Source organism: Dermacentor albipictus, chromosome 1 (genome assembly GCF_038994185.2).
Source record: "Dermacentor albipictus isolate Rhodes 1998 colony chromosome 1, USDA_Dalb.pri_finalv2, whole genome shotgun sequence".
Classification (NCBI taxonomy): domain Eukaryota; kingdom Metazoa; phylum Arthropoda; class Arachnida; order Ixodida; family Ixodidae; genus Dermacentor; species Dermacentor albipictus.
In genome coordinates, this window is record NC_091821.1 from 193559970 (window position 1) to 193587726 (window position 27757).

The 27757-nt window shown below is 44.3% G+C and overlaps 1 protein-coding gene across 2 annotated transcripts in view; it reads right to left on the reverse strand.

Moving 5' to 3' along the window:
- Positions 1-27757, reverse strand: part of Psf3 (DNA replication complex GINS protein Psf3) — a 52667-nt gene that overhangs the window by 15852 nt on the left and 9058 nt on the right. For both annotated transcript variants that reach the window (XM_065426726.1, XM_070530704.1), the window contains exon 2: positions 26403-26671. In XM_065426726.1, the coding sequence (XP_065282798.1) occupies positions 26403-26671 (269 nt within the window). The remainder of the gene's footprint in view (positions 1-26402; positions 26672-27757) is intronic.

Genomic DNA, 27757 nt, shown 5'->3' on the forward strand with positions numbered 1-27757 from the left:
TTTCTGACGCGTTCATACTCTTTTCGACATCGGCCATATGTTGTCCCATCGCTCGGTGGCGATGGGACGATGGTGGCGATATTAATTATTTAATAAATGATTAAACATTAAAGTTGTCCGACAGCAGGATTCGAACACAGGAACTCTGCCCATACGCCCGATACTAGACAGCTTTAGTTGGGCGTCCGCAACCACCCACGTACGCAGCGCGCGAGGTCGTGCGTACGTAGAAGCGCACGCGCGCGAAACGGCAATAGTTGACCGGACGCAAAAGTTGCAGGAGTTGGCGAGTGCAGGAGCCGGTAGTGTGCTACTCAGCGCCGCCACATGCCAGTTTCTGAAACTGTGTAGCCAATATCAGCCGCCACGAAGTCAAACCACAAGCCGGAGTCATTTCTTCGGCAAGAGCCATATCGAAAAATGCGGTCTTGTGGACACGCGAGAACACGGGAGAACGTCCCGCAAAGCCCGCAGTGGTCGCTACGCCGCTTTTGAAAAGCTGCGCACGCGCGCAAGAGACCGTGCGTGCTCCTGCGTACTGCGCATGCGCACTCTCGCCTCCGCGGGCTTCCTGCGTAAGCAGAACTGCTGCGGACGCCCAACTGAAACCGTCTATTGAAACCATTACGCCACGGAATCATGCATGGACAAGCGACATATAACGCCCTTATGCATTTATGGCGGGCAAGCCAGTGCCTTGAGCCGCTTGGCGCGATTCGATTTGGCCACCTCGACAAGCTGAGCCGTCGCAAATAGTAGCGATTGTGCGTGTTCGCAGCGTATTCTGCACTTCGAAGAGCATAGATTGCTCTGCAATTTACGACAATGCAGGCATACAAAGCGCAATAAGCAAAGCCACAAGAACGTCCGAGTCCACAAGCATGAAGATCAGACAAATCCATGTACTTCCCATCATTCCCATGGTGGCTCAACGATTGCAGCGACAGAGCCATATCGTAGGAAACTCTATGCGTTCTCGACAACTTTTTAAAACTAAGCAGGCAGCCGCGTCGCAGCCGAGCGTGAAATGATTGCGCATACGAACGTCCACTAATGTGCGGGAAAGCCACGCGGACTAGAATATGAAAACCGTCTGGCTCGGTGTACGGTTGTCGCCTCAAAACGTCGGCAAACGTGACGTTCCGTGACTCATTTACATCCAACAGACCGACGTGTTTCCCGTTCGAAGCGGGTTGGTGACCGCTGCGCCCCAGTCAGTACGTTTGGGATCTGAAGCTTACGTGCGAGTTGCGACAGCCACATTTCCCACTCGCTTGATTTCTCGTCCTTATCCCTTTCTAATCACTACTCCCATTATTTACAACCAACTCCTGTAATTCCCTTCCTTCAGCAGTCCCTATACATTCTACAATATTATTATTATTACTACAATCAAGCTTAACATTAATAAAGACAGAACCAAGCTTGTGTGCTTTCATAATTCACTAAAGCATGTTACCTGTCAGCCTTTCTAGCTACATTCTTCCACGTGTTCATCATCATGCGTACATTGTGTTAATAATTATAGTTTTTGTGTGCAATACGCGTCTTTTTGATAGTGATTAGTCACGAGTTCTTCCCTTCACTTTCTGAACGATAGCTTAGTGTAGCATGCATCCTGTAAATTTAGACTTATCTATGTTTTACTCAGCGCAAAATGGCTGCTCAGGTACTTGCCTGCAATATCTCAAGATAGGCTTTCTTTTCCCTTCTCAATGCCTAACACACTTGGCGACCGGGGGTTGATGTTATAAGGCAAACTAGTCTACGAAGTGTCAACTATAGTAATCCTCACGCCTCCCCACCAAACTTCTTTCATAGCCCCAGTCTGCCTTCATTTCGGTCATTATTCGCGCGCACTATTATTGCGACGCGTTACTGGGATGATAAGCTTAAATGCAAAGAGCATGTCACCAACGCCTTGTTTAGCAATGATGCCTCGTGCGCCCTTAGAGTTAGGACACGGTATGGTGAAAGCATGTACTCTTACTGTGTTTCCTGCATCGTTAACAGCCTTCATTGGGACTTAATTGAAGTAGGAAGCAAAAGCAAACTGCGGCACTCATTGCGAACCTTATCCCCCGATACGTTAAGTACTTTAAGGGACTATAGAGTCCTGAAACTGAACTTCATTTGCAACATACAACACGAAACATAAGGCAGGACACATTGTTTGCATCCTTTCTGATTATGTAACGATTCTTTTATCTTTCAAATGAGATAAACTCGCTGATTAGTGGTCCGGCCGCAGAAGCCAACATTTGGCCTTGGTGACCCAACATATACCCAGTTGACCGTACTGCCTCAATTGCGAAATAAACACCCAATCAACGGTATAATGTTTGTCACGTTGATTATTATTATTATTACTATTATTATTATTATTATTATTATTATTATTATTATTATTATTTGATACCGAAGCACTCAGAACCTCCGTGATTCCTCTTTTATCTGTAGATGCAGGAATACATAACTAAATTAGCGTACTTCTCACGGTTTGCTTGCCTCAAATGCACGCAGGCCATTTTATCGTGACCGTTAGGTCACGATAAAATGGCCACCAGCTGCGCGAAACAGCTAGAGCCGATCAGAAAGTTTCTCACGTTGATAAAGTTCAGACTCACGAGCAGCGAGAACTATCGATATCCAGCCTTTATCCTAGCCACAAATTTATATAATTCCCTTTGGACAAATCCAGCTATGGCGACACAGTACTGTTGTCTGCAGCTGATCGCTGTTACCGTGGGTTACCGTGGTTGTTATCATGCAGCGCATGCCGGGAGATCTAAGATTCCGCAGCAGGGGCGCATTAGGGGAGATTTAAAAAAAGAAAAGTCAAACCAGTTTGTAATGCACACGAGACGGCGTTAATGCGATCAGTCGTTCTGCGAAGCCTTGACCTGAATTAATAGATTCCCATCACACTCGAGAAGCACAGTACTTATGCAGCGGCACTCGACGGAGAAATGTTGTGCGCCAGCAAGGCAGAAAAACGAGATGTCTCAAATTTTTTTCTTTCGTATACACATAAGCAGACAGTAGCACTCCGAGTTGGTCTGCTGACAACGAAAACATGCATATAAGCTCAACGCAACACAGCGCAATGCGCGCGCACACAAACACACGCGCGCGCGCTAAATAACGAGACCCGGCGTATTCTCTTTTTGTCCGAATTTGTGTCTTTCTAATTTATTTCGTTCTCTGTTACAGACAAGGTCTGAACAGCTATAGGCTATAAGCCTGGAAGAGGCGTCTTAATTCTCTGCATGCAGTCCGACAAGTGGAAAATACCTAACAAAATGAACATACAGGGTGTTTCAGCGAACACTTTCGAAAATCTGTAGAGGTTGCCTGTGGCAGATATCATAATTCTAGTTCATGACCTGGTATACTCGAAGAGGCGGACAGTACTTGCACAAAAAAACTGAGATGCAAAATCAACTAATTAATAAAAATTCAATAATTAAGTTTTTTAAGTAATTACAACATGGCCCATATTGCAATTTACAAATTATAGCCGTGGAGTTCGCGAGGCGATCGGACCCACTTGGAACGAATTTTCAAGATGATACCAGTTTCGAGATATAAATTCCAGAACTTTGCGGAGAAATGCATTGGCGTTCCAGTTGATTTGATAACAAAACGTCGTTTCATGCACTGAAGCACACAAGTAACTGGAACGCCAATGAATTTTTCCGTATATTTCGGGAATTTATATCTCGAAACTTCTGTCGTCCTGAGAATTCGTTCCAAGTGGATTCGCCTTGCGAAGTCCACTGCTAGAATCTGTAAATTGCAGTATGGGTCATAAGGTAATTAGCTAAATATTAGTGAATTTTTATTAGTTAGTCGATTTTGCATCTCAATTTTTTGTGCAAGTAGTGTCCGCCGCTGCGAGTAGGCCGGCTCATAAACTAGAATTGAGCTATCTGCCAGAGGCAACCTTTAAAAAAAATTTGAAAGTGTTCGCTGAAACAGCGTCATGACAGCGCAATGTAAGAAACATCAATACGTATAAATGATAAAGAGTGGTACAAGTATCATCCACCCATTGAAAATAACAGAACGAAAAATAGCCAAAACCACAACAAAAGTAAACGCCAGAACTTAAACTCCGTACTTACAAATTAATTTGTAGAATAACATAGCAACGTCAGATACAAACTGTGAATGAAGCACCTGAGAAAAATACTTAAGCACCAGAAACAATATAGCAACTTTAGCTATAATGGAGATGATTTTTCATTTAGTACAGATTTGATCTTCATTTGGTTTCCACTGCTATAGCCCATGTTGACACGCTGGTTCCATAAACACGCCTCATCTTTAATGCTTATTCATGCGGCCATTTCCAATATTATCGCCATTGATTTCATTTGGCACTGCCATGGATTCGCGATAATTGAAATAAAAGCACTTACTGCTCACGTGGCGCCATCAAATGTCTGTTCAAACTGTGCTTGGCGTTCACCTCATCAGAACATGACTAAGTAAGACAATGGGGTTTCACGTACCAAAGCGATTCGCGGATTATGTATGCGAGACGCCGAAGTGGGACGCTTCGGATAATTCGTTACCGGCTGAGGTAACGACACCCAAACCACGCTACACGAGCGTTGTTGCCTTCCAATTAGGCCAGCAGCAGAACCCCATAGTCACTGAAGCCCCATGGCGGGTATACCGAGAACACAAGTCGTCCACACGCTCCTCAGCCTTATAACGGTCAGCAGACTATAATAAGTTACTTCGTCTTGTCATGGACGTGTAATCGTACCACCTTCGACCGATTACACGTTCATCACAGGGAAAGAAATGCGAAAAAACCAGCTTAATTCAAACGCCCCTCAGACATCTTTTGACGTCAGCTCTAGCGCCAGGTAGTCGTCTAGATGACAAACATCTGCTGCCATCCGTTTTCCCGGCTCCATTCAAAGAAATGTCCATCCAAGGGTAGTATTTTCAAGCGATCTCAATTTCATTTTCCGTTATCATCGCCCTGCGTCATTAGTTCGGACGTGACTCGGCTGGCGCCGAGCCGGCGTTAACGCCGCAATCTTCCGCTAGACGCGACACACGATAAGAAAAGAATTGAAAACGAAAAGGGACGTAACAAAATACGGGCCCAGAATGTCCCGTCTAATCACCTAGTTTTCTCGCCAGTAAACAAGAGTGGCTCGGGTCATCGCGTTGATAAGAAAAACCGTTCGCGCTCTCGTTGGGTTCTCTGAGCAGAAATAGGACAGATCTGCCTCATGCCACTTCGCCAAGACAGAACTCTCAAGGTCGTCGACCGCCGAAATCAGCGCAGTAAAACAGCCGTTCTATCAAGCATCTACTGCTTTTCCGTTTATTCCTTCGCCCCCTTACCCCGTCTTGTATTCCGGTTGCAGTCGGTATTGGACGTCGTTTGCTCCACGCATGCTCCCATCCTTCGCCCCCCCCCCCCTCCCCCATCAAGGACAATCTCTGGCAACGGTCCAAACTCCTTGCTCTTGGCCGCACTGGGGACACTTAAGCGAGTGTTGCTTTTGTTTTGTACTTCTACCACCGCACCGTTTCGCCTGCCGGTGGCACAATGCGCCGACAGTCCATTCGGCCGCGACGCCGTTGTCCTCCGCGCAATGTGCCCAGACCAGCGCAGACACGCCAGCCGCGAGGACGACATTGCATGGCGCGGTTACCTCATCGCACCAGGCGCACGTATGCCAATACACATCGTGCTCTAAGGGGCTGGTCTGAAAGAATTAGCAAAAAGTAAAGCGGCCAGTAGCGCGCGATTAGTGTCACGCCAAAGCACCAAGAGGGCGAGACGCTCGCCCCAACTATCAGGAAGGATTCGACCTCCGTGGGAGGTGCGCTGTTCCGGGTTCACTTCCCGGACACGGCATGGCGCCGTTTTCTCACTCTTTTTTTCCTGCTGTTCGCAATTGAGGCACTGTCTGCAACTCGCAGCGTTCCTGCTTTCTTGTTTTTTCCCCTCTATTTTCCTGGTGTCCCGCGGTCCACCTGAAGACATTATACGTCTGCCGTAACCACGGCGGCTTCATTTGTTTTCTATATACAGCGCCGGCCTTATTTGAACGTTGCTTAACACTCGTTTGTGGGGTTCGAACTACGCTCCGCCATTGTTAGACGCCTGAGCGTGCGAGGAAGATAGTACACGGAAGACGCCCCTTCCTGGACTCAGTACACAGCGGCGCCAGCGTTCGCCTCTCGCTGCGAGCTTCGGAACGTGCATATCGTGCGCGTACACGCTGCATACCGTGAATGCGTAAGAGGCTGATCGCCAGCGGAGACTGTACGCTGTATTAGCGGAATGCGGACGAGACACGAGAGAACACCTCACGCCGGAGTGTCGTTCTCTTTTCTCTGGCCTGCGTAGGGTCTTATACCAGACTATTCGGTGTCACTTGTCTCGGTGCCTAACAGAAAGACAGTGTGATATGGTTTGATGGCGGCAGGGATCGGGTGCTACAAGAAGCACTAGAAATAATCATTAGTATTTAGAAATCGGTTATTACAACTGCCACCCTATATTGCAAAACACATTTTAAATGACGTTTAAATGAATTGCTTGGGCAGGACGGCGCCCCTCGGCAATTTCTAATGCGCTTTAATACAAGCAGGGCAAAACGAAATAGCAGCGGCCGCTGAAATTGAGCATCGAAAGGCCAGGGCTGTTCTTTTCGTTGATTCAAACAAAACGTTTGAAAAACCGAAAATATACCTCCCTTTTATCTTCTTTCTCCCGATGTTTGTGCATTTTTTAAAATCGCGCTTCTGCTGGTTGTTGAACTTATTTCCATCACCAACATCTACAAGGAAATGACGTGGTGAGTGGTCAAAAAATCTCGTAAATGGGTTCAAGAACGTCCACTGACCATGCATTTGGCAGCAAGCAGCGCAGCTTCGTATAAACTACGGGTATATACCAACAAATATAACCTAGTAGTAACAGAAACTCTTATTTAAAGAACAATGAAATAAAACATACACGATAAGTGACTAAATTATGGCTAAATGTATGCCCCAACGGGTGCATATTTTTTTAATCTCTTAAAGAAAGTACGCCCTTTGGGGCTTATCTTGTCCCACAACAATAATCATCCGTTTTGCCCGCATTTCCTTTCTTTAACGCTGCGATCCCGGTACTTCCTAGTCATGAACGGCTTGCGCGTTATCAGCATGACACAGCATTCTCGACAGGAAAGTAGCGAATGCCGAGTTTTCAAGAAAGGAAACGCAAGAAAGGCAGGTGACGATTATTGTTGTGGGACAAATATACACCCCAATGGGTGCAACCGTTTTAAGAGTGTAGGTCAGCTCGTTACTATAACTAGATAAACCATAAAACATCCACAGCAGATACACGGAGATCAGAAAAGATCAGGTCCTCGAGGAAGAAAAAAATATGAATATTAGCGACTTTAGCTGCATGACCCAGTGATTTTATCTATAACACTGTTGTCGCTAATGAATACCGTCAATTTCTCTGTGCTCAGTAACCGCGGCTGTAAACACGCGGAATCTACCTTTGTTACGCGTAATAATTCAACACACATTTGACGTCTCTAATCAGAGCACAGCGCTCGTCGAGTTGCAAAATCTTTCTCGGGCACAACAAGCCTGGTTTAGAATTTCGGTCCACCCTTACAGCCAGCACAAGACTCTGGAACACGTGTAGAAGCGTAAGGAAAATCCATGTGGGCCAAGAACAAACCATCCTGGTTCATTGTTCAGAAGTAGCAATATGTTCAAACGCGTATAAAAAACAGCTAGCTCACCGAATTGTTCATTGCTCGCTTCTTTCTTAGCTACATACTGGAAGTTCGGAGTTTTAACTAAGCTAAAACAACGTCAATTCACGTTGCCTTCGACACTACAGATCATATGCCAATGTTCACTCACAACCACTCTTGCGCTAAATACCTGATGCAAAATGAAACTGCGCTGCTGTCACGGCAATGAGGTGTGGAAGCTACGCAAATCCCACGAGTAGCTGCGATTTTCGCTAATGATCTCTCTATTTATTATAATGTACATGTAAATTTCTCTGCATCAACGGGCAATGTGCAATTCATTCGTAAACTGCACGTTATAGGGAAAACATTCTAGCAGAACGCATCGCACGATAACTGCCGACGTTAATGGGGTAAGCATTCAAGCCATGTAACGACACAGCGTATTGCTGAAGACACGTTTATTCAAAATCTGTTGTGGTCATTCTGAAATCTCCACTGTTCCGGCTATACGCGGCATACACTGTCTCCGGTATGAGCCCACTTTTGCTATGACACTCGCTCGCCAGGGACGGCCATGGCCATGACGGCAATAGAATGACGAAGCTGGATATATTCAAAGTGCCTGAAATAGGCAATAAATGGTAATCGCATTAAGAAAAAATATCCAACACTTTCCATGGGTTTGCACGTATTCAGTATGGATGACTATACATGCAAACGCGTGAAAAAAGAATGCGCAGGGATGGATGCGTCGAGGTGCCGCAGCAGGTGCATGACCCTCTTGCGACGGCACTGCCTAAGAACGTACCCTTACCTCTATGCATGCTGTAGCTATAACATTAAACGTGATTAATAGACATTTAAGTCAAAGGATAAATTGCTGTCCCCCCACCCCTCCCCCCATTTGCCAGGGAGCCCATCCATGCCTCCTCCTAACTAGCGCATATGCGCTATGCGGAGAAATTGATAGCAATCTGCAGGCAGCATGTCGCATCGGGGCAAGAAAAAATGTAATACGTCGAACCGGTTCGCGAGCCCGTTATAATTTTTCGTTTACGAACCGGAACAGACTCGGGGCTGGCTAAATCCGAACAGAACTGGTATTTCTTTCGGTTGGACATTTTCACTTGGGTAAGAATTTAGGTAGTGTAATAATTGATAATTTGTTTGCTAAACTATTCATAACCGGAAACTCCTTCCAGAGTATCAAAAACACTACTATGCGCTTTGTGTTGCGTTTCGAGCACTTAAAAGGAATTTTTCGGTATCAAACTCAGCGAAGCAAAAATGAGGCGTTGGACTTTGTGAGTCAAGTCGCCTCATCTCAGCTAGAAAGATATGCATACATTTCGCGAGTGGCTCGAGAAGACCGACATGAACAAAACATTCACGATGAGGTTGACACAATCTAGTAACGAAGGAGGGCGCACGCTGTCGACATTTAGTCACTGTAATGTTAAGCTGGTTAACCTAGAAACGGCAGAAGAAATCCTACCCTGCCACGCGTCGCCTTCCTCTGGCGCAGTCACTATAGCCACGAAGAAGATTAACTTCCACGCGCAAATTCAAAGTGCACCCTGATATGCACTACTCTATAATAGCCTATGTAGCTTAGGTATTTAGCTTTTTCCTGCTCCCACTCATTTGTAAACTTTAAAGGGACCCTAAAGGAAAAAAAATTACTTCAGCTATATTGTTAAATTAGTCGTCTAAAATAGCAAAAAGGCACGTGACAAGAGTTAGCCAGAAAAGACGCTAGAACGAAAGATAGATGGCAACGCCGCCTTGAAATTTCCGCACCGACTCGCGCCTCGTGGTGGATTTTGACGGCTGGAGCCTATTTAATTTTTCAACGGTAAAGATGGACTACATTTTACATTGAAAAAAAAAAATCCAAACATTTCAAGTAGCGACTCAAGAACTTTCGATGAGCCACAACGGCCCAAACAAAGAGCCTCCTACAATTACTAGAGGCAACCATTCTGGCGCTGCTAACGCTCAGCCACCATGGGAATTATGGGTAGTGCATAGATTGGTCGGATCTTTGTGCTTGGGGCTTCAGGCGGTCTTGTGGCTTCGTTTATTACGCTTTGTCTGGTCCTAAATTGATCTAAATTTCAAAGCAATTTATACTTTTTTTAAATGAAGAAGATAAAGAGTGCAAGCACGCATAATCGCTCCTAATTGCATTGGTACCACTTGTCCATGCGTCCGTGGCGTAAGTTTCAATATTGGGCTTCTGTGCTAGAGCCCCCGTCGGAACAATTTTAATAATGTTTATTAAATTATTTATAACTCAGTACGCTCTTAAAGATGATCACTTTGCAAAGTCATGAGTCCATTTAAATCCAGAAGGCCGAAGTTTAGGCAAACCCACGTATATACCAACCATCATTTCCATGCTGGCTAAACCACCCTGCTTGCAGCTCCCGTAGACACTTGCGCCACAGTTCCCTCTAGTAATTGTAAGAATTCTAGAACTGGTACAGCGCAACATACAAAGGAAGAAACAAGCCGAGCCGGCCAGATAAAGGAACAGAGCGCCGACTTCCAGCTGCACCCGCCGTGGTTGCTCAGTGGCTATGGTGTTAGGCTGCTGAGCACGAGGTCGCGGGATCGAATCCCGGCCACGGCGGCCGCATTTCGATGGGGGCGAAATGCGAAAACACCCGTGTACTTAGATTTAGGTGCACGTTAAAGAACCCCAGGTGATCAAAATTTCCGGAGTCCCCCACTACGGCGTGCCTCATAATCAGAAAGTGGTTTTGGCACGTAAAACCCCAGATATTATTATTACTTCCAGCTGGTTTATTAGCGAGTTGCACGAAATATATACCTACAAGAAAGCATCAGGACAAGTCATCACAATACTTCACAAAACGTCACACCGATAGAAGGCTACACCATCATGAGTCGTAGAACGCGCAATTTCGTCATGCAAGGTTAAACTGATCAAGAAATTTTGCTTCCTGTGGAGACAGGCACAAAGATGGCGCGCTAACGCACGTGCTGCCAGCCCTTGCTATGAGGTCAGCTTCAATGACCTCCCGCGTAAGTTGTGATCGGTGCTTTTTTACCACTTCACACCGACAGAAATTCGGTTTACATCCACAGTCGCGACAGTGAATTCCTAATTGTCCCTGTATAGCCCGGTGCACATTGTAATTATGTTCTTTTAGCCTTTCATTAAGGCAGCGACCCGTTTGACCTATATATCTCTTCCCGCATGATAGTGGAATTGAATAAACAACTCCAACAACGCATTACTGAAAACGCTTCTTGTGCATGGTCGAACAGATAGTAGTGAGCGGATGGAACGCATTTACGACAGCACAGAGACTGCGTAGCGTACCCGGCGCAGAAAACACTACTTCCACGTTACCCTTGCAGTCAATCCTTTTTTAATCTGTGTGAGACGTTATGCAAGTATGCTATAACCAGCGGCCTTTGTGATCACTATTTCTTTGTTGAGCTTCCATGTCACTATTCTTCTTTAGCTGCTTTAATAGCTTTTCAGCTATGGCCGACAGTAGTGTGGCCGGGTACCCGGCACACAAAAGTCGATCAACTTGACCTGCAAAGAGGCGCTGCATGGTATGATGACAGGATATTTTGAGGGCATTTGTGAAACAAAGATTAGTTATGCTTCGCATAACCAGCTTAGAATGGGCTGAGTTAAATGATAAATGAGGTTTCCCGTTTCTTGGTTCATACATTCAGCATACATGGTCATGTGAAAGAAGTAAATTGAGGTCTAAAAATCGTAAGCTGCTGTCAGTGGGCATCTCATGGGTGAACACAAGCGAATGAAAGCAACTGTTAAAAGTTTTCACAATTTCGTCTGATGCGGGCTGGAAAGCAGCGTTGTCGCAATCTACAAATGACAAAGAAATCGTCTACAAAACGGCATACTTTGATGACAATTTGTTTATCTAGCATGCTCAAAAGCAGCCCGTCATGATGAGCAAGGTAGATGTCACTTAAGACAGGGGCCAGGCATTAAAAGATACAAAAGTCGATTTTAGGTAAAACGATAAAAGTTCAGTGAGGCTGCTGTTATAAACACCGGTGCGATACTGGAAAGCTATGGCACCAAAGGAATCAATGGCGTCCTCAACACACTCCAACAACTTATCGTGCGGTAAAGAATATAAATATCTTATGTCTACTGAAAAAGCTTGTCAGCCCTTGTTATTCTCTTTGAGGAAGTTTGTCAAAGCGTCCGAGTTCCTTATTAAAATAGGATCGTCCATAGGAAGCAAGTTCAGTTTCTCTTGTAAAAACAGTGACACGGATTTCTACCACGTCCCTCTTTCTGTTACAATAACCCACAAGGGGCAGTCAATTTTATGTGTCTTGGCCGTGAAAAACATGTCAAGGCTCAATTTCTTGCACTTATCGACTGCTTTGGACAGTTTTTCAAAACCCAACGTGTTGAACAGCTTTTTCCCTTCGGATTTAACTTTGGGCAACGAAATGGCAACCACGGGTCGAAAGACAGAATCAACGGCAGTGGTAGCTTTCGTGAGGAACAAAGAATTAGGCAAAACCGCCAATCCACCTTCTTTGTCTGAAAGCAAAAGAGCAAGGGAATGCTCTTCAAAGTTTATTGATCAGTTTAACCTTGCGTGACGAAATTGCGCGTTCTGTGACTCATGATGGTGTAGCCTTCTATCGGTGTGACGTTTTGTGAAGTATTGTGATGACTTGTCCTGATGCTTTCTTGTAGGCATATATTTCGTGCAACTCGCTAATAAAACAGTTGGAAGTCAGCGCTGTTCCTTTATCTGGCCGGCTCGGCTTGTTTCTTCCTTTGAATGTTGCGCTGTACCAGTTCTAGAATGCAATACCAACTCGTCCAATCCTCAACCCTAGTGAATTGTATGGAACTCTATGGGCTCAAATTAAATTAAGTTATGGAGTCTTACGTGCCAAAACCACCTTAATTATGAGGCACGCCGTAGTGGGGGACTCCGGTAATTATTACCTCCTGGGGTTCTGTAACGTGCACCTAAAATCTAAGTACCACGAGTGTTTTCGCATTTCGCCCCCATCGAAATGTGGCCGCCGTGGTCGGGATTCGATCCCGGGACCTCGTGCTCAGCAGCCCATCACCATAGACACTGAGCAATAACAGCGGGTCTCTATGGGCCCAAATACGAAAATATTTATTGACATCCATGACGCCACACTAATGTATACCGGCACTGGGATTCCGACGCGAAATTCAGGAAATGGAACCTTTACCTTCATTTTCTCTTATAATCATCATATTACAGCGATAATAAAAATAGAGCTTTTAATGAATAGTTTGGCAGTCTAAACTGCTTTAGTGTTTATTCTCAGCGTCCCTTCAATTACAGGCACTTCACCATTTTAGCGCTCCTTCTTAAAGCACTGAAAGGAAGTTTAAAACAACTACATCCTTCCGGAATAGGCAAGGTGTTTCATTCGACGCTGTACTCGATACTTGGAATGTCTCCCATACCTTCAATAAATAGGAACGTCACTGACCAACCTGAAACGTTTTTATCCGCGCAAACAGGAAAACATATTCCTACTTGCGCAACAAAACCTCTAGCGATAGGTGAATTGCATCCAAGCACTAGGGATATTTTTTTCCCGCCCAGATTGGCTCCACTTATAATGTGGGACAACCCGCAGCGGATGCAACGAATATTCAACGGGGAAGTCGACGGCGTAAACAAATGGGACGCACAGTTTGTGAAAGTATGTTATTACACGGCCATTTACAGGTGTTAGCGTCTATCAGGGCAAAAACCATTATCCCCAAATCATTATGTCGCCACGCTTCAGTGTCCTGTTGGGATATTACAAACAGAACGCTAGCATTTCATAAATCCAAGAAGGAAACAAGAAGAAAGCAGCGTTTTGTGACAGCTTATATCGAAAGGTACAAGTGTTTCAATGCTGATGGCACAGTAGGTCTCCCGTAAGTATAGAGGAAATACTCGAGAGAAAAAGAAAAGCCCTACAAATGGACGCGAACGTAGTTTTGCGCGCAAAACAAGATGTATGTATTGCAATGTGTCCTCTACATGCAAGTGTGCACACAACTCATGGTACACATAACTGTGCGTCTATTGAGCGCTGTGATTGCGAGTGTGAGCCCAGTCGCACCTCACAGTCGCTGCGACGATGCGAAGTAGGGGTGAAAACTAGGAGCGTTGGAATAGTGCAACCTTATAATCGAATTAAATATGAATATTCCTTTATTAAAAATAATAATTAAAATGTCAAACGAAAGCTACAAGTCAAAAAAGGCTTATTTATTGAACGAGAAGAAAGGAAACAGCGGGGACCGATTTCTGTTAGTCATATCATAAGCCAGCAAAGACACCATGGACAGCACAGGGGAAGTTACTTCTACTTAATAATTGAATTTAAAAATGATAAATAATGGAAATGAATGGGGATGAAAAAACAACTGGCCGCAGGTAGGATACAAACCCACGTCTTCGCATTACGCGTGCGATGCTCTTACCATTGAGCTACCGTGGCGTCGTCTTCCCACCCACTTTTAGGGGTATTTATATCTACTAGAATTAACCCTGCGTGTGTTAGCCAGCGCCACCACTCACAAGACTTGGCGGCAGATGTGGCACATACTTTCTGCCGCAGGCGTCATGTGTACGAGAACTTTTTGGCTGCAGGCAACCGGTCAATAAACCGACACACGCAACCTGAAGGCATCAATGCTGCCGGATTCGAGACCCTCGCTATGTAATGGAAGAGAAGAAAGGAAACAGAGGGGCCCGATTTTTATTAGTCATATCACAAGAAGCCAACAATGTCCGCTAACAGTGTCCGCGACCTTTTCACCTAAGGAATGGCCACAACACGGGTAAGCAACGTAAATTAGCAACTACGGTACCGAAGAGGCGAAAACTGCCAGCACCGCGGTGCTTTTGTGCTCCCACACACACGGCTTGGGTGAAGGCCACGGGTCCGCCAAATAAACAACACTCGCTCTCGCCTACTCATAAAATAACTTTTTAGCTAAGAAAGCACTAAAATATGATCCAGGGTCACGGACTTATGAGTCAGACTCATGGACTCCCGACTTAACGCGACTCGCCGAATAAAGGGCTTAGATTCACTCAGACTTATAGGATCACGGATTCAACAGGGATCGCAGACTCATTTGGCTCGGATTCCCCAGATCACATTGTGTACGTAACGGTGTCAAATTGCTGATTGCGTTGACCTCTTGCAGGTGCGACATACCGAAGTGTGTACGCTGTTTAAAGGGACCTTAAAGCGAAACCATAAATAAATTTAGACTAATAAAGCATGGTTTGAGAACCCCGCAAGCAGTAATTTCAAAATAATAGTTTGGTTATTAGATGTGAAAATGAAGGTCGAAGTATCAGTATTTTAATTTCGCGCCGAAACCCCGACGCCGGCACGTCAAAGTAACGTCAGATATTCCAAAGTATGTATTCGCATTTGGGCTGCGTTGGCAGAGTAAAGGTTCCCGAAACTTGGCATGTGTAATAGTTGGTTCCTTTAGAACACAATATAGTCAGTCTGCACCGCTATATAATTAAGTTGGCCCAAGAAGATGCCATCAAAATCCATGACGTCACAGCGACCATGTGATTCATGGAGGCGTCGCCACCCGTCTTTTTTTGTTGCACTTTCTGGCTTACCAAGAGTCTTATCGTGGTAAGAGTGGTGTTGTAGAAAGGTAATTTACTGATGCTGAAGAAATCGTTTTTCTCTTTAGTGTCCCTCTAAAAAATGACACCTAACATCTCAACAATTCAATTTAGTGCACACAAATAATTTATTCGCATGTCATCAGGCATATTGAATCCTACGGGTGTGAATACACAAGCGTAGTCAGATTCATTCGGGGTTATGTGAACTCAGCATCGCACGCAGTCTCGTCACTTAACAATCGATATCTCGTTCAGACTTACTGCATGTTTAGTACTGGAACTCGCTCAGGATCACACACGCTCCGAATCTCTGGAACTCACACTCAGACTCAATCCTACTGGCTTACTTCCACTCGGTCAGACTCGCACCTCCTAGGACTCACCCAGACTCACAGGCCGCTACGACTCTGAGTCGACTCATAAGTGAGTACGCCGACCTGTTTGGGGAAACGCTTCCCAAAATTGTGCCCGCCACGTAGGAAGCGGCCTACACATCAGTAACACTGTCCACCCAAAGAGGAAATTCTGCGCTATCTTCTAAGCGAGTGTTCTACCTCAATGTGCGGTGCCTGACACTCGGATGATACGAAACCCAATGTCTTTATACAGCAGCCGGCGCCATGTCCCCGAACACAACTGGTGGGGCCTGGCGAGAGACGCTAAGTGCAGCTGTGCGAACACAAGCTGGGACTTCAAGCAGCCCGGAATGCACTGTCCATGACCCAAGTGGTGCCAATGAACCTCTCCGTTCAAACAGAGCAGCCAGGATTGGTCACAGCGAAGTCAGCGTCCCGCCGACGGCTTCGAAGTAGGTCGTCGAGGTGCAACGACCGGCGCCCGCCAGCTTGGCGGCCGCGCTCTGACCAGCGGCGAGGCCCGTTCACCTGTGCCCCCCTTTCTCTGCTTTCTTCTTCGCGGCCAACAGACTGCGGCAGTAGCCGTATTCGGCAACGTCAATCACGCGCTCTTCTGCCTGGAAAAGAAGGGCGCGCGCCCGAAGCCGGCATTGGGCCGATCGCGGGGAGCCTCCTTGAGTGACGGCTAAAAAAAGAAAAAAAAAAGGCCGCAATGACGAAAAGCACACACCGGGCATCGACCTCACGTACAAGGAGACGTAGACATACCCCATCCCCTCCGCCCCTCCGTCAGTGACGGTCGTGCACTGCAGTCGCGGCGGCTCACTGGTCGACAAACCCGCGTCACTTCTTACTCGTGGCGGTTACACAACGGCGTCTCACCTTGTCGGCCGCGAAGTAGGCCACAAAGAATGCCTGCGCTGACGACAGACAACGCCTTGGCGGGCGCAACGGAAAGTTCTGTGCCACGCGCGCGCCTTCGCGCGGAAAGGGAAAACAAATAAGGCGCCGTGCCCGCGCCCCGTGAAAGTAAGGCCAGCAGTATGTAGGCCAACGGAGCTCATCCATACAATACCGACCACCAACGGTAAGAAGGAACAGACGACAGAGAGAAAGCTGCCGCTCGAGCTCCCTGCCGTCTCTCTGCACAGTCCACTTACGTGCACCACCTGAACCACCCACGAAACCGTGAGAGAGAACGAATATATATATATATCGCAAACAGTGCTTCGGGCCGCTAAGGATTCTCTTGAAACGATGCGAGGTCAGTGGACTCAGTCCGGGAGGGCCGAGTCCAGTGACTTTTTTGAACCTGCATACAGTACCAAAATTAGTCGAGCTCACTAGCATTTGTAGGCACATACAACACAACCTTCAGCAATAACAAATTACCAACAAGAAGGGAAAGAGTGAGACAAAGTTTTGGATAAAAAACAATTCTGCCACATATATTAACAAAAAAAACAAGAATGTTGCTTTTGATATTTACAACGCATCAGACATTACTTATTAGCCTTAAAAAACAAATTAGTCAATTTATCATTTTTGTATTGATTTACAAGTATAACACCTGGAAAAACGACAAACTTGCTTATTTAGTACTAGCCAGCTATTATTACTGCCAGGTCATAGACATCTGATGCTTACAGAATGACTACCTTTTGTCTGTCCTTGCTGACTTTTTCCATTACACTTTCCCAATGTACTGCCTGTGAATTAGAATAACTGCAACTTGTATACTGTGTTGGAAGGCAAGTTAAAGGAACACAGAAAAGAGCCCCATAACGCTCCACACAACATATTCAGAAACTGGGTGTCTGCCACATGGCCTCCATCAATTAACAGGTTCACAAGATTATAGTCACAATTAAACCAGTGATTAATTAATTTTATGGTTAGTCGACCAATTGGACAGTTCTAGTTGACAAACCTCTAATTTATAAACTTGTAAGAGGCAAAGCCTAAGAAGGAAGACAGTTTAATTGCATTATATACGAGTAAGAAAGCTCTTGCTTCAAAGGAATATACTAACATCAAACTTGCGACTATTCATTCTTTTTATGCTTTAAATGAAGGTCCAGGAGCTTAACTTGACACAAAAATTTAGATATCAAAAATATCATGTGGGTACACATTCAACACTCAATGGGTCAGATGGAAAAGTAAATGCACTTGCTGCTCAGCTCCCATGCATATATTTGATTGGTTGATTTATATGGCACAAAACATTAAAAACCAATAAGAGACCATATTTTGTTTGCATCAGCCACAAATAAACCAGTATTAGAACAAATTATGTCTCTAACTAATGCAAGGTTTATCTGCAGAGTCACTGCAGAGAAAATGTCAGTACAGTACAGATTCATTAATTGGACTCCGGTTAATTCAATTTTTCGTTAAACTCAATCCCAAGTGAAGAAACCCGCCATGGTGGCATAGTGGCTTTGGTGTTGCCATGCTAAGCCCGAAGGCACTGAATCAAACCCCAGCAACAACGGCTGCATTTCGATGGGGGCAAAATGCAAAAACACCCGTGTGTTGTGCATTGGGTGCACATTAAAGAACCCCAGGTGGTCAAAATTAATCTGAAGTCCCCCACTACAGCATGCCTCATCAATCATATTGTTGTTTTTCATGTAAAACTCCAGAGTGTAATGTAAGCGAAGGTCCCAGGTGACGCTCATATATTTCCATGGGCCATAACTTTTGTTACTTCAGTAATGAAATAAGCCCTTGCCTAATAATTCGAACTTGACTGGTTAGCACACAAGCTCCTGCCACATTGGTGACCCCAATGGCTGTAGCGTTTATCTTGGCAGTACTAAGCGACAGTGAATGCGTCGAAGACATTATCTCTCATCAAAAACACCAATTGTTTATTAATGTACAAGCATTCTAAGTTGGTGCACAACAAAGAAAAAAAAGATCAAGAACCAAATAAACAAGCTTAGAGAAGTAATTCAATATTATATTTAAGAACAACCATTTATTATATGAGAAAATGTTCCAAAAGCCAGGGGAACTCATGCTTCAAAGTGTTGTTTTCACTGGCTTTACTTAACGAAAAATAACAAAAACAGACGTTTCACCACCTATGCGGGTGGCATCGTCAGTACACAATGGCAACGAATGAGAAATACATCCTATTTATCTGTGAAACTGCTGTAAACATCTGGCAGGGGGCCACGGTTAGAGTTACATGAAGATTGATTACGACGGATGAACCATGATTCTATGAACTTTCTTGGGCTCCATCGGTGTTCCCGTGCTAGTGTGGTTACATTGTTAAAATCAAACATGTGTCCCTTTGATAAACAATGATCAACCAATTCCGTCTTGGCACGTGTAGCATGGGTGGCTTTCGTAGCATCTCTTAAATGTTCCTTGATACGGGTGCGACGTCGCCGCCCCGTCTCGCCAATGTAGCTGGCACCACAGTCCGAGCAGTTGACCTTGTAGACGACACCACTTTGTTCGTCCGGAGGTGTGCGGTCCTTTGGCTTCGGGAACACGTTTCCCAACGTGTACGAGGGTTCGAACACAGTTCGAACACCTAAAGGCCGTAAAGCCCTGCGCACTGCTTCTGATACACCGCGGACATACGGAATGCACACAAAGGAAGCTGGCCTTTCGGCCTTGCTCTCGCGAGGTTTTTGCAAGCGGCGCTGCGTATCATTGACAAAGTGCTCAGGGTAACTCCATTTACGCAAAAGAGTGGCAACATTCGTTAATTCTTGCTCCCTCAAAGTTTGCGTTGACGAGAGCGCATCGCAACGAGACAGGAGCGTGCATACCACGGCATGTTTGTGTTCTATAGGGTGGTGAGAGTCAAAACTCAGCACACTCCCGCTATCGCAAGATTTGCGATATACGGCTGTCTCCACCGAACCTCCTTCGCTCCGTCGTACCAGCACGTCTAGAAAGGCTAGGCTGCCACTATTCTCCGTCTCACATGTAAATTGAATGGCATGATGGACGGCATTAAGCGCCTCATGCATGGCATGCAGGTTTTTCTTTTCGACAATCACAAAGGTGTCATCTACATAGCGACAGTACATTTTGACAGGTAAGGGCAAGGACATAATCACAGCCGTTTCCACGTGTTGCATTAACAGATCAGCCACGATTACAGAAACAGGACTACCCATCGGGACACCTTCTATCTGGTGATATATGGTACCGGCAAACGAGAAATATGTTTGCTTCAAGCAGAACCTAAGCAGAATCATGATGTCGTCAACAGTCAGGGAAGTATGGCTTTCTAACGTACAGTCCTCCTGCAGGCGTTTCTCAATAATATCCGTAGCCAATGCTATCGGCACATTCGTGAACAAGGACACGACATCGTAGGATACCATAACATCGTCGTCCCGAAGCTGCTGCTGGCATACCGCGGTAACAAACTCTTTAGAATTCTTGACCGTGAACGTGCTCCCTTCCGCAAGCGGCTTTAAAATCCGTCTATGTTTTTGTTATTTTTCGTTAAGTAAAGCAAGTGAAAACAACACTTTGAAGCATTTATTATATGAAAACGTCAGCATTGTCATCATCACTTCAAAGTGAAAATAGCAGCTCAAAATGAAAGATTACCATATTTAGCCGATTAACTGCATGCAGTTTTTACAAGAAAATTTGTCCAAAAGCCTTGCGTACTACAACTGGATATAAAACCGAAACTATGTTCACAGCATTGGCAAAAACAGCCTTCCTTCAGATCCAGCATCATCACTATTGTCATCATAATGTGGTGGCATAACAACGTAGCCCCACTTTCAGACTTCATTTACGGAAGCTCATTTTTAGGGATGTGAATATTCGAAATTTCGATTACGAATCGAATAGTCCCTACTATTCCCTTCATATATTCGAATTGAGAATTCACTATTCAAAGTTGTCGAATATCCGTTTCTTTCAGATATATAAGAGATGCAAACACTTAGTGGAGCCTTAAGGAAGGAGGACAGAACAATAGATGTGAGGACTGTCCCAAATGACTCTGCTGCAGTATAGCTGTGGTTGTTGCACAGGGATACCAATTTGTGGATGAACGCAAGGGGCGCATAGCTTGTACTTAATAATGTACAGTCATTCAATCATAATGACAAACTTTTAGGCGGGCTATATATGAATTTGCTCAGATTTATTACTTGGCCAGTTTCACTATGTTTGTATCAGTTGAAAACAATGTACAGTGCTGCTAATTAAAAATTAACTAAATTCCGGGGTCTTACGTGCTAAAGCAGTTTATGAGGCACACCGTAGTGAGAGGCTCTGGATTAATTTCAATCGCCTGAGGTTCTTTAACATGCACCTAAATTTAAGTACATGAGTGCATTTGCATTCCATGCCCATCGGAATGTGGCCGTCAAGGCAGGCAGTGGCTGTGGCATTGTGCTGCTCAGCAGTGCCACGCCGTATCCACTGAACTATTGTGGTAGGTCATGCGGTGCTGTAGTGCGTACCACACTTCTCTCCTTCAGCCAACACACCAAGGTATGCGCATCTGCTAACATGCTGTGGCCTTGTCTCATTACTGTCATTGCCAAGGTGCTCGAGATAATTGAGAGCAGTTCATTTACAAGCTCCTTAGTTGCCTAGATGTATGCTTGTGAACAGTATTACAGGCATGTGTTGATATATGTGAGCCTCATATCCTCTTTTACACAATGAACTCCCTGCAAACTTGATATATTATGTTGCTCTAGAAATGGTGCATCGTAGGATGAACTGGCATAGTCTAAGCACGGGTCACCCAGGGGCAATACCAGAATTTTTCGGTTGAGGCAGATCATGCTTCTCTAGTTTTGTTGAGGGTGCAGGAATCTAGTACTTCCTCACTGCTCCCTTCATGGTGGTAGGACGGGGGAGATGGAGGCCAGAAAGAAATTAGGGGGGGGGGGGGGGGGCAGGCTGTCCAAGCTCACCCTCCTGTAGAGCCACCCCTGAGGCCACCATCCCACATTTGATTATAACAGAGTAATTTCAGAAATGCAGAATATCAAACGTAGTGGAATGCAAGGAGGGTGACATGTTGCTCATAGATAGCGATAAGAAGCTGTCTTGACATTGATGATGATGGATATTATTCTGTAAAAATAAACTCTCAAGGATTCAACTTATTTATGATTGCCAAGATTGAGGGGATTGTCCTTTTTTCCCCTTTTCAGTTGTACTATCAGGTGCACATTAGATTTGGAGGTGTGTCAGAATTAAATAAATACTGCCAAATTAAACAGCGTTGTGTTTGGACGTTTTTTTCTGCCTCTTCTTTAATACTGCTAGCCGGATAATTTCATCAATCCCATCAGTCTCATTATGATCGAATTAACTAAAATCGACTATACTATATGGCCAGCCCCTCACAAGGCGTGGGCATTGCAAAAAGACGTACAGTGAGTAGATCACACAATGAAGGTCATGTTTGCGAAGTATAACACCGATGTATGCTGCAAAAATGGATGAAAATTCAAATGAAAGTTTGCACACCCTCCACCTCAGGAGAGCCTGACTCCCTGCTAGCAGAGACATCATAGCTTGTGCTTCCATGTCAGACATGGTGCTTACAGTGGACAAATAGCACCAGTAACATGAACAACTTGGGGATTTCAAAAAAAAAGCAAAGTGCACTAAACAGTCACTGGAAAATTAATTGCGCGCCAAGAAAAAGAAAAAAGATCAGCAGCCCTTCTACTTTGAAGAAAAATGAGCAGCGAAGCCATGGTGAGTTTTAACCCAACCGACGCATCTATGTATATATAGGTATTGTTATTATTATTATTATTACTATTGGACACGGACAACGAATACATCTTTTGACTGTGGAGTGAGTTATTCTTATTCTTTTATGAAGTAGTGATGTGTACAAGTACCGCCGCATGGCAGACAGGAATCCCACAATATTTACAACTTCACTGTGAACTATGTCATTATGAAAAGTAGATGAAACTCGGCGTAATGATAGCGTTGTCATAGCAATCAATTTCAGTATGGTTTGTTTCAGGATAGTCTCGATAAAACAAGAGTTACAACCGTTTTCTGTAACCATACTCCCTCCATAGACGGCCATGTATTGACAGCAGACTGGAATTCTGTAACATTTATGACTTCACTGTGAACTAACTAATTATGACAAATAAATGAAACTCGGCGTAATGACAGAGTCGTCTTAGTGGACAATTTCAGTATGATTTTTGCCAAGATACCTACATTAGATTGAGAGCTACAGAACATTTGCAAGAAGCTAGAGACAAAAAATTTTTCATGTCGATGCGACATATAGATGGACAGACATTGACTACCGCTGGAGGGCAGCTATATACAGGTACGCTGTAAAAAAGGGGGGGGGGAGGGGGGTCGTGATGCCGATGTCATGTGGGCCAGGGAGAAGGCAGGAAGGAATGTAGCTTGTAGATGCTGGTCAAAGCAATGGGAGAGAGCTTCTGTTGTGGGGAATGCAGCTTGCCCCCTCACACATTTCATTTGTTTCTATCAAAGCTACCTCTGTACCTTTCAAAATTTCTTGTGCTAGAATGTTCTCTGGACAGAGCTTTATAACTTATATACTCCATCTCATTGATTCCATGCAGCCAAAGCTAAGAGCATTGTCAGCAAATCAGGGAAGTGAACACACGTCCACATAGCGGCCTTCGACGCTATGTTGACTTGCTGCCATGCCGTCTCGTGGTGAGAGCAGACGACATGCACACATAGTTTCGAAGTCAGCTGGAAGCATTTCTATGATAAGAGGCAATCATGAGTGCTTCATTTACTTATCTCAGGAAAGATGCTAGCAGCACACTTCGAAGTTTTGGGGACTGGTAAAATGCACTGTCGATGACAAGGGAAGTCTTCAGATGCAAACGCGGCAGCAGTTCTTTCCCAAACAACTTTTTGCAGCATTGCTTGCTCATTTCCTCATGATAGGCTGCGCTTCAGTTGCGTGGAACGCACTTTCAACATTATCGAGCACAATACGCACTTAACGGTTAGGTGGCTGCTTTTGCTGGTAGTTATATTGAGGTGTGCATTCTGACAGTGTCAAGTGAACTTGAACCAATTCCTTTCATTGTTTGGTGCAACGTTGCCAGTTAAAAAGTAATGTGCAACTGTCCAAAAACCATCCAATTCAAATTCATCCCACTTTGTGCTGGTCAGATGGTTGCTGCCTTTTCTGCGCTGGCATTTAGGGGACTGCACCTTGCCTGAGGAATCGACCTCCTCCACTCAGTTGTAGATTTTTCACTTCCTGATGCATGTGAGCGCAGAAGTTTTGTTTTAGGTAAAACTGGTGCTGAGGGTATCTCCAAGATCATTCTTCACACTACGGACCATTTCATTGCTGTGTGCATGGCTGGACAGAGTTAGGAAACAAGAGAACCTGCTGAATGCCATGAGGTGGAATGAATGTATAAGAACTGAAGAGCTACTTGCAAGTGGAGGTGCTAAATGAAGTCCATCTAAGTTATATGTACTCTGTGCACGTTACATGTATCTTGTTTACATCTCTTTTTGTCCTTTTCTTTATTATGCACCAAATTAGAAGGCTTTTGTATGCTGTTCTTGGTTACCTAAACAAACAAACTGAATTCAATTCAATGACCTTTTCCTATTTCTAGGTGATTTGTGTGATGCGAATTATCAGCTTTATGTTTCACGAAGACTACGATTTATAAGTTTGATGTTTTGTGGCGACTTTGATAGCTTTCTTACAAAAAATTTAACCCCAATCTCAAATTCAATGAACAATGAGCCCCTTTCATGAGGTGCTGTATGAACATGAGGTGCTATATTCTCATCCTGAATGAGACAAATTATCATTTAGATTCGTGTAGCATGCCTTCAAAGCCATTATTTAGGATCTAACAAAGCATCGGTAAATCTTTGCACAGTTTAGTTAGGCCAAAATAGAATGTGTGTGCCATAAGTACAATGATAGAGCTACATATTCTTGTAGACCTCTGGCTGCCATGGCACATCCTGTAGCTCCCATTCCACTGCATGAAGCTTGTGACAGTGAGTATAACCAAAATTTCAAATGGTAATGGGTGAGGGGCCCTCCTTCAAGCTGAATCACATGGTTCTTGTTGTGCATTCAAAATCACTACGTACAAGCATTTCTGCACTTCAATTTGTTAAATAAAACTGCTACAGATACTAACGCAATGACCTGCCATAATGGCATAGTGGCTTTGGCATTGCGCTGCTAAGCCCAAGGGCACGGGATCAACTCTCTGCCCCTGTGGCCACATTTAGATAGGGGCGAAATGCAAAAACACCTGTGGGTACCATGCATTGGGTACACTTTGAAGAACCTGGGGTAGTAAAATTAATCTGGAGATCCCCACTACCATGTACGTCATAATCATATTGTGGTTTTGACACACAAAGCCTCTGAATTTAATTTCAAGTAATTTAAGCTTCAACTCTATAGCACCCCCCCCCCCCCAAAAAAAAAAAATTAAGCACAAATTGAATCATACTAGCAATACAATAAACTTCGCCTCACGGACTTGCTTGATAGAATTTCAAAAGTTGTGACTTCTCCTGAAGCAGTTTAGCAATGAACAGAGCAATACACGCATAAAAACAATGCATAATGCCCTTATGTCATGCGCTACCATGCCATCACAAAAACTGTGCCTGTTGCAACCACAATGAAATTCATCCTAGTATACAAGATGGTGTATACTTTACTTTGGCATGTTATAACCCTCGAAGTGATGTAAATTTATGCAGTTATTGGGACTATATGTGATAAATATGACTGCTACAAGTAGGTGTACCCTTTTTAATTTCTAACTTGCTTCTTAGGGAGTTGAATGATTTTTCTTGCCTGGAAAACATATTAACAGAAATTCACAAAAGATTCTCAAATATGTTCCAAAAAGGTTTAGTTTACAAGACTGACCATAAAAGCTACTTAATATGCAAAAGGCAACTATTGCCAGTTACAACTTTAAAGTCAGTACAATAAAACAATAAAGGCCATAAATTGCTGGCCTTCCATTGGTAGTATACTATCATGGACAACTCAAACCAAGACGACATAGTTAAAATGTAATCAGGAAGATGAAGTTTTCCATGAGCTAGTGTACACACTATTGCAGCTGATTTTAACTGACGACATGGAACATCTGGCCTTCAGAAGTAGAAATTTAATGCAATTTATGGTGATTTTATGTTCGCAATATACACATGGCTTATGAGGGATACTGTAATGGAGGCCTATGGATCAATGTTAACTTCATGGTGGTCTTGAACATGCATGGAAGTCTCAGTAGATAATTTTTATGTTACACCTGCATTGAAATTCGGTTGCTATGGCTCAGAATTTAAGCTGTGACAGTGTGCTTAGCAGCAGAATGCCATAGTCACTATTAGTAGTACAAATAAATCATGCACTAGTTAACCTACTTCAAACTAAATCTTATTCTGCTGTAAATATTCCAACTGTGTTGTTTGTACTTCATTTGTCAACAATAGTTGAGAGGCCCAGAGGCAGAGGTTTCTAGGTTAAGTATGTGGCTCCTTCAGACACTTTACTATGCCAATGTTTTGTTGATTGTTGCAGCCTGAATGTTCAACACATATGCAACATGAAAGCCAAAATCATTTACCTCAATAAGGCTGTTGTTCACATATTCCACATCAGACAGATGAAGCCTTTGAATAAGCAGCCCAAATTTGTAGTACTGTGGTTGAAGTCTGTAAAGATCCACAGCAATGGCATCAGCACTCAGGATCTCTCTGTATGTCTCCCGGTACACTTTTGGTACTTCAGCAGAAACAATGCGACGACTAAGTAGGGGTGCAGCCAGCCAGTATGGTAGATCAAGTTTTGTCCCCGGCTTCAGGTCTTCTTCTTTCGATGAGGAGTCTAGTGATCCTAATTAAAAAGAGAGAAGATTGTATTATCCATTTTACAGTATTAGTATTAACTACAATGACTAATTGTACAGTCAACAGTAAAAGTTTGCAAACTACGCAAGCCCACCCAAAGCTGCTGTGCCCTGCCACCCAGTGGTGCAAAACCTGCCGTCAAAAACACCTGCAATTGTCCTCGTGTTGTTTGCTGGTGTGTCAATTTCCTTGCGCTGTGGGCAGCTTTTCTACTTCCTCATTTTCACACAAAGCACCTGGCCCAGCCGCATGCACTGATATCAGCCCAGCGGCATGTGGCACACCAACACAGCTGCTGAGGAGCACGTTAATAAGAAAAAAGAAAAAAAGAAGAGAAAGTAAGGCCTCGTGGCGAGCAAAAAAAATTTACATGCCGGCAAACGACAAGAGCATATCTCTGGCCCAGGACTGCTCTTGATGCCAGCTGACGCATTGAAAGTGTTATGGAGAGACCATTTGGGAAACTCGCATGATCTGTAAGCTTTCGCTATCGATAGTATGTTCAAGCAGTGCTGCTTGTATTCAAGAAGAGCAAGAGAAAAAAATAAGGAACTGGGAATTTTGCTATGTTATACCTGAAGTTGCAAATGCAGTAGTAGCTCAGTCTTCATTTGAAACTCTAATACTGCATAAAGCAACTTTTTACAAAAGTACCCAGGTAAATTGCTATAATCATTGACCACAATTGCCTTAGGACTTATCAAGCATCTTATCAAATGTCAGTCCTTATATAGTGCCCATGGAATGTAATGAAACAGGTGGTGAGGCAACTATCTCATGCTATATCACAGTACCAGATACTGATCAATAACTATGGAGCTTGACATTTTTTAAGAAAGGAGGGTTCAGTGACCACTGAAAATGCAATAAAAACAAGGGCGCAAATGCCACACCCCTAGATTCCAGGAGCAGCTGATGTGGCAAATATCTTGACCAGCCAGCACAAACAGACACGTCACCTAAGTGGTACCTGTGTGATCACTTGAGAGAACTCGCAGACGTTGCAAAAGTGTTTTGCTGTTTCAAGCCTGTTCACAAAGCAAGCAAAGAAGGCAGTGGCTTGACTGCTGAG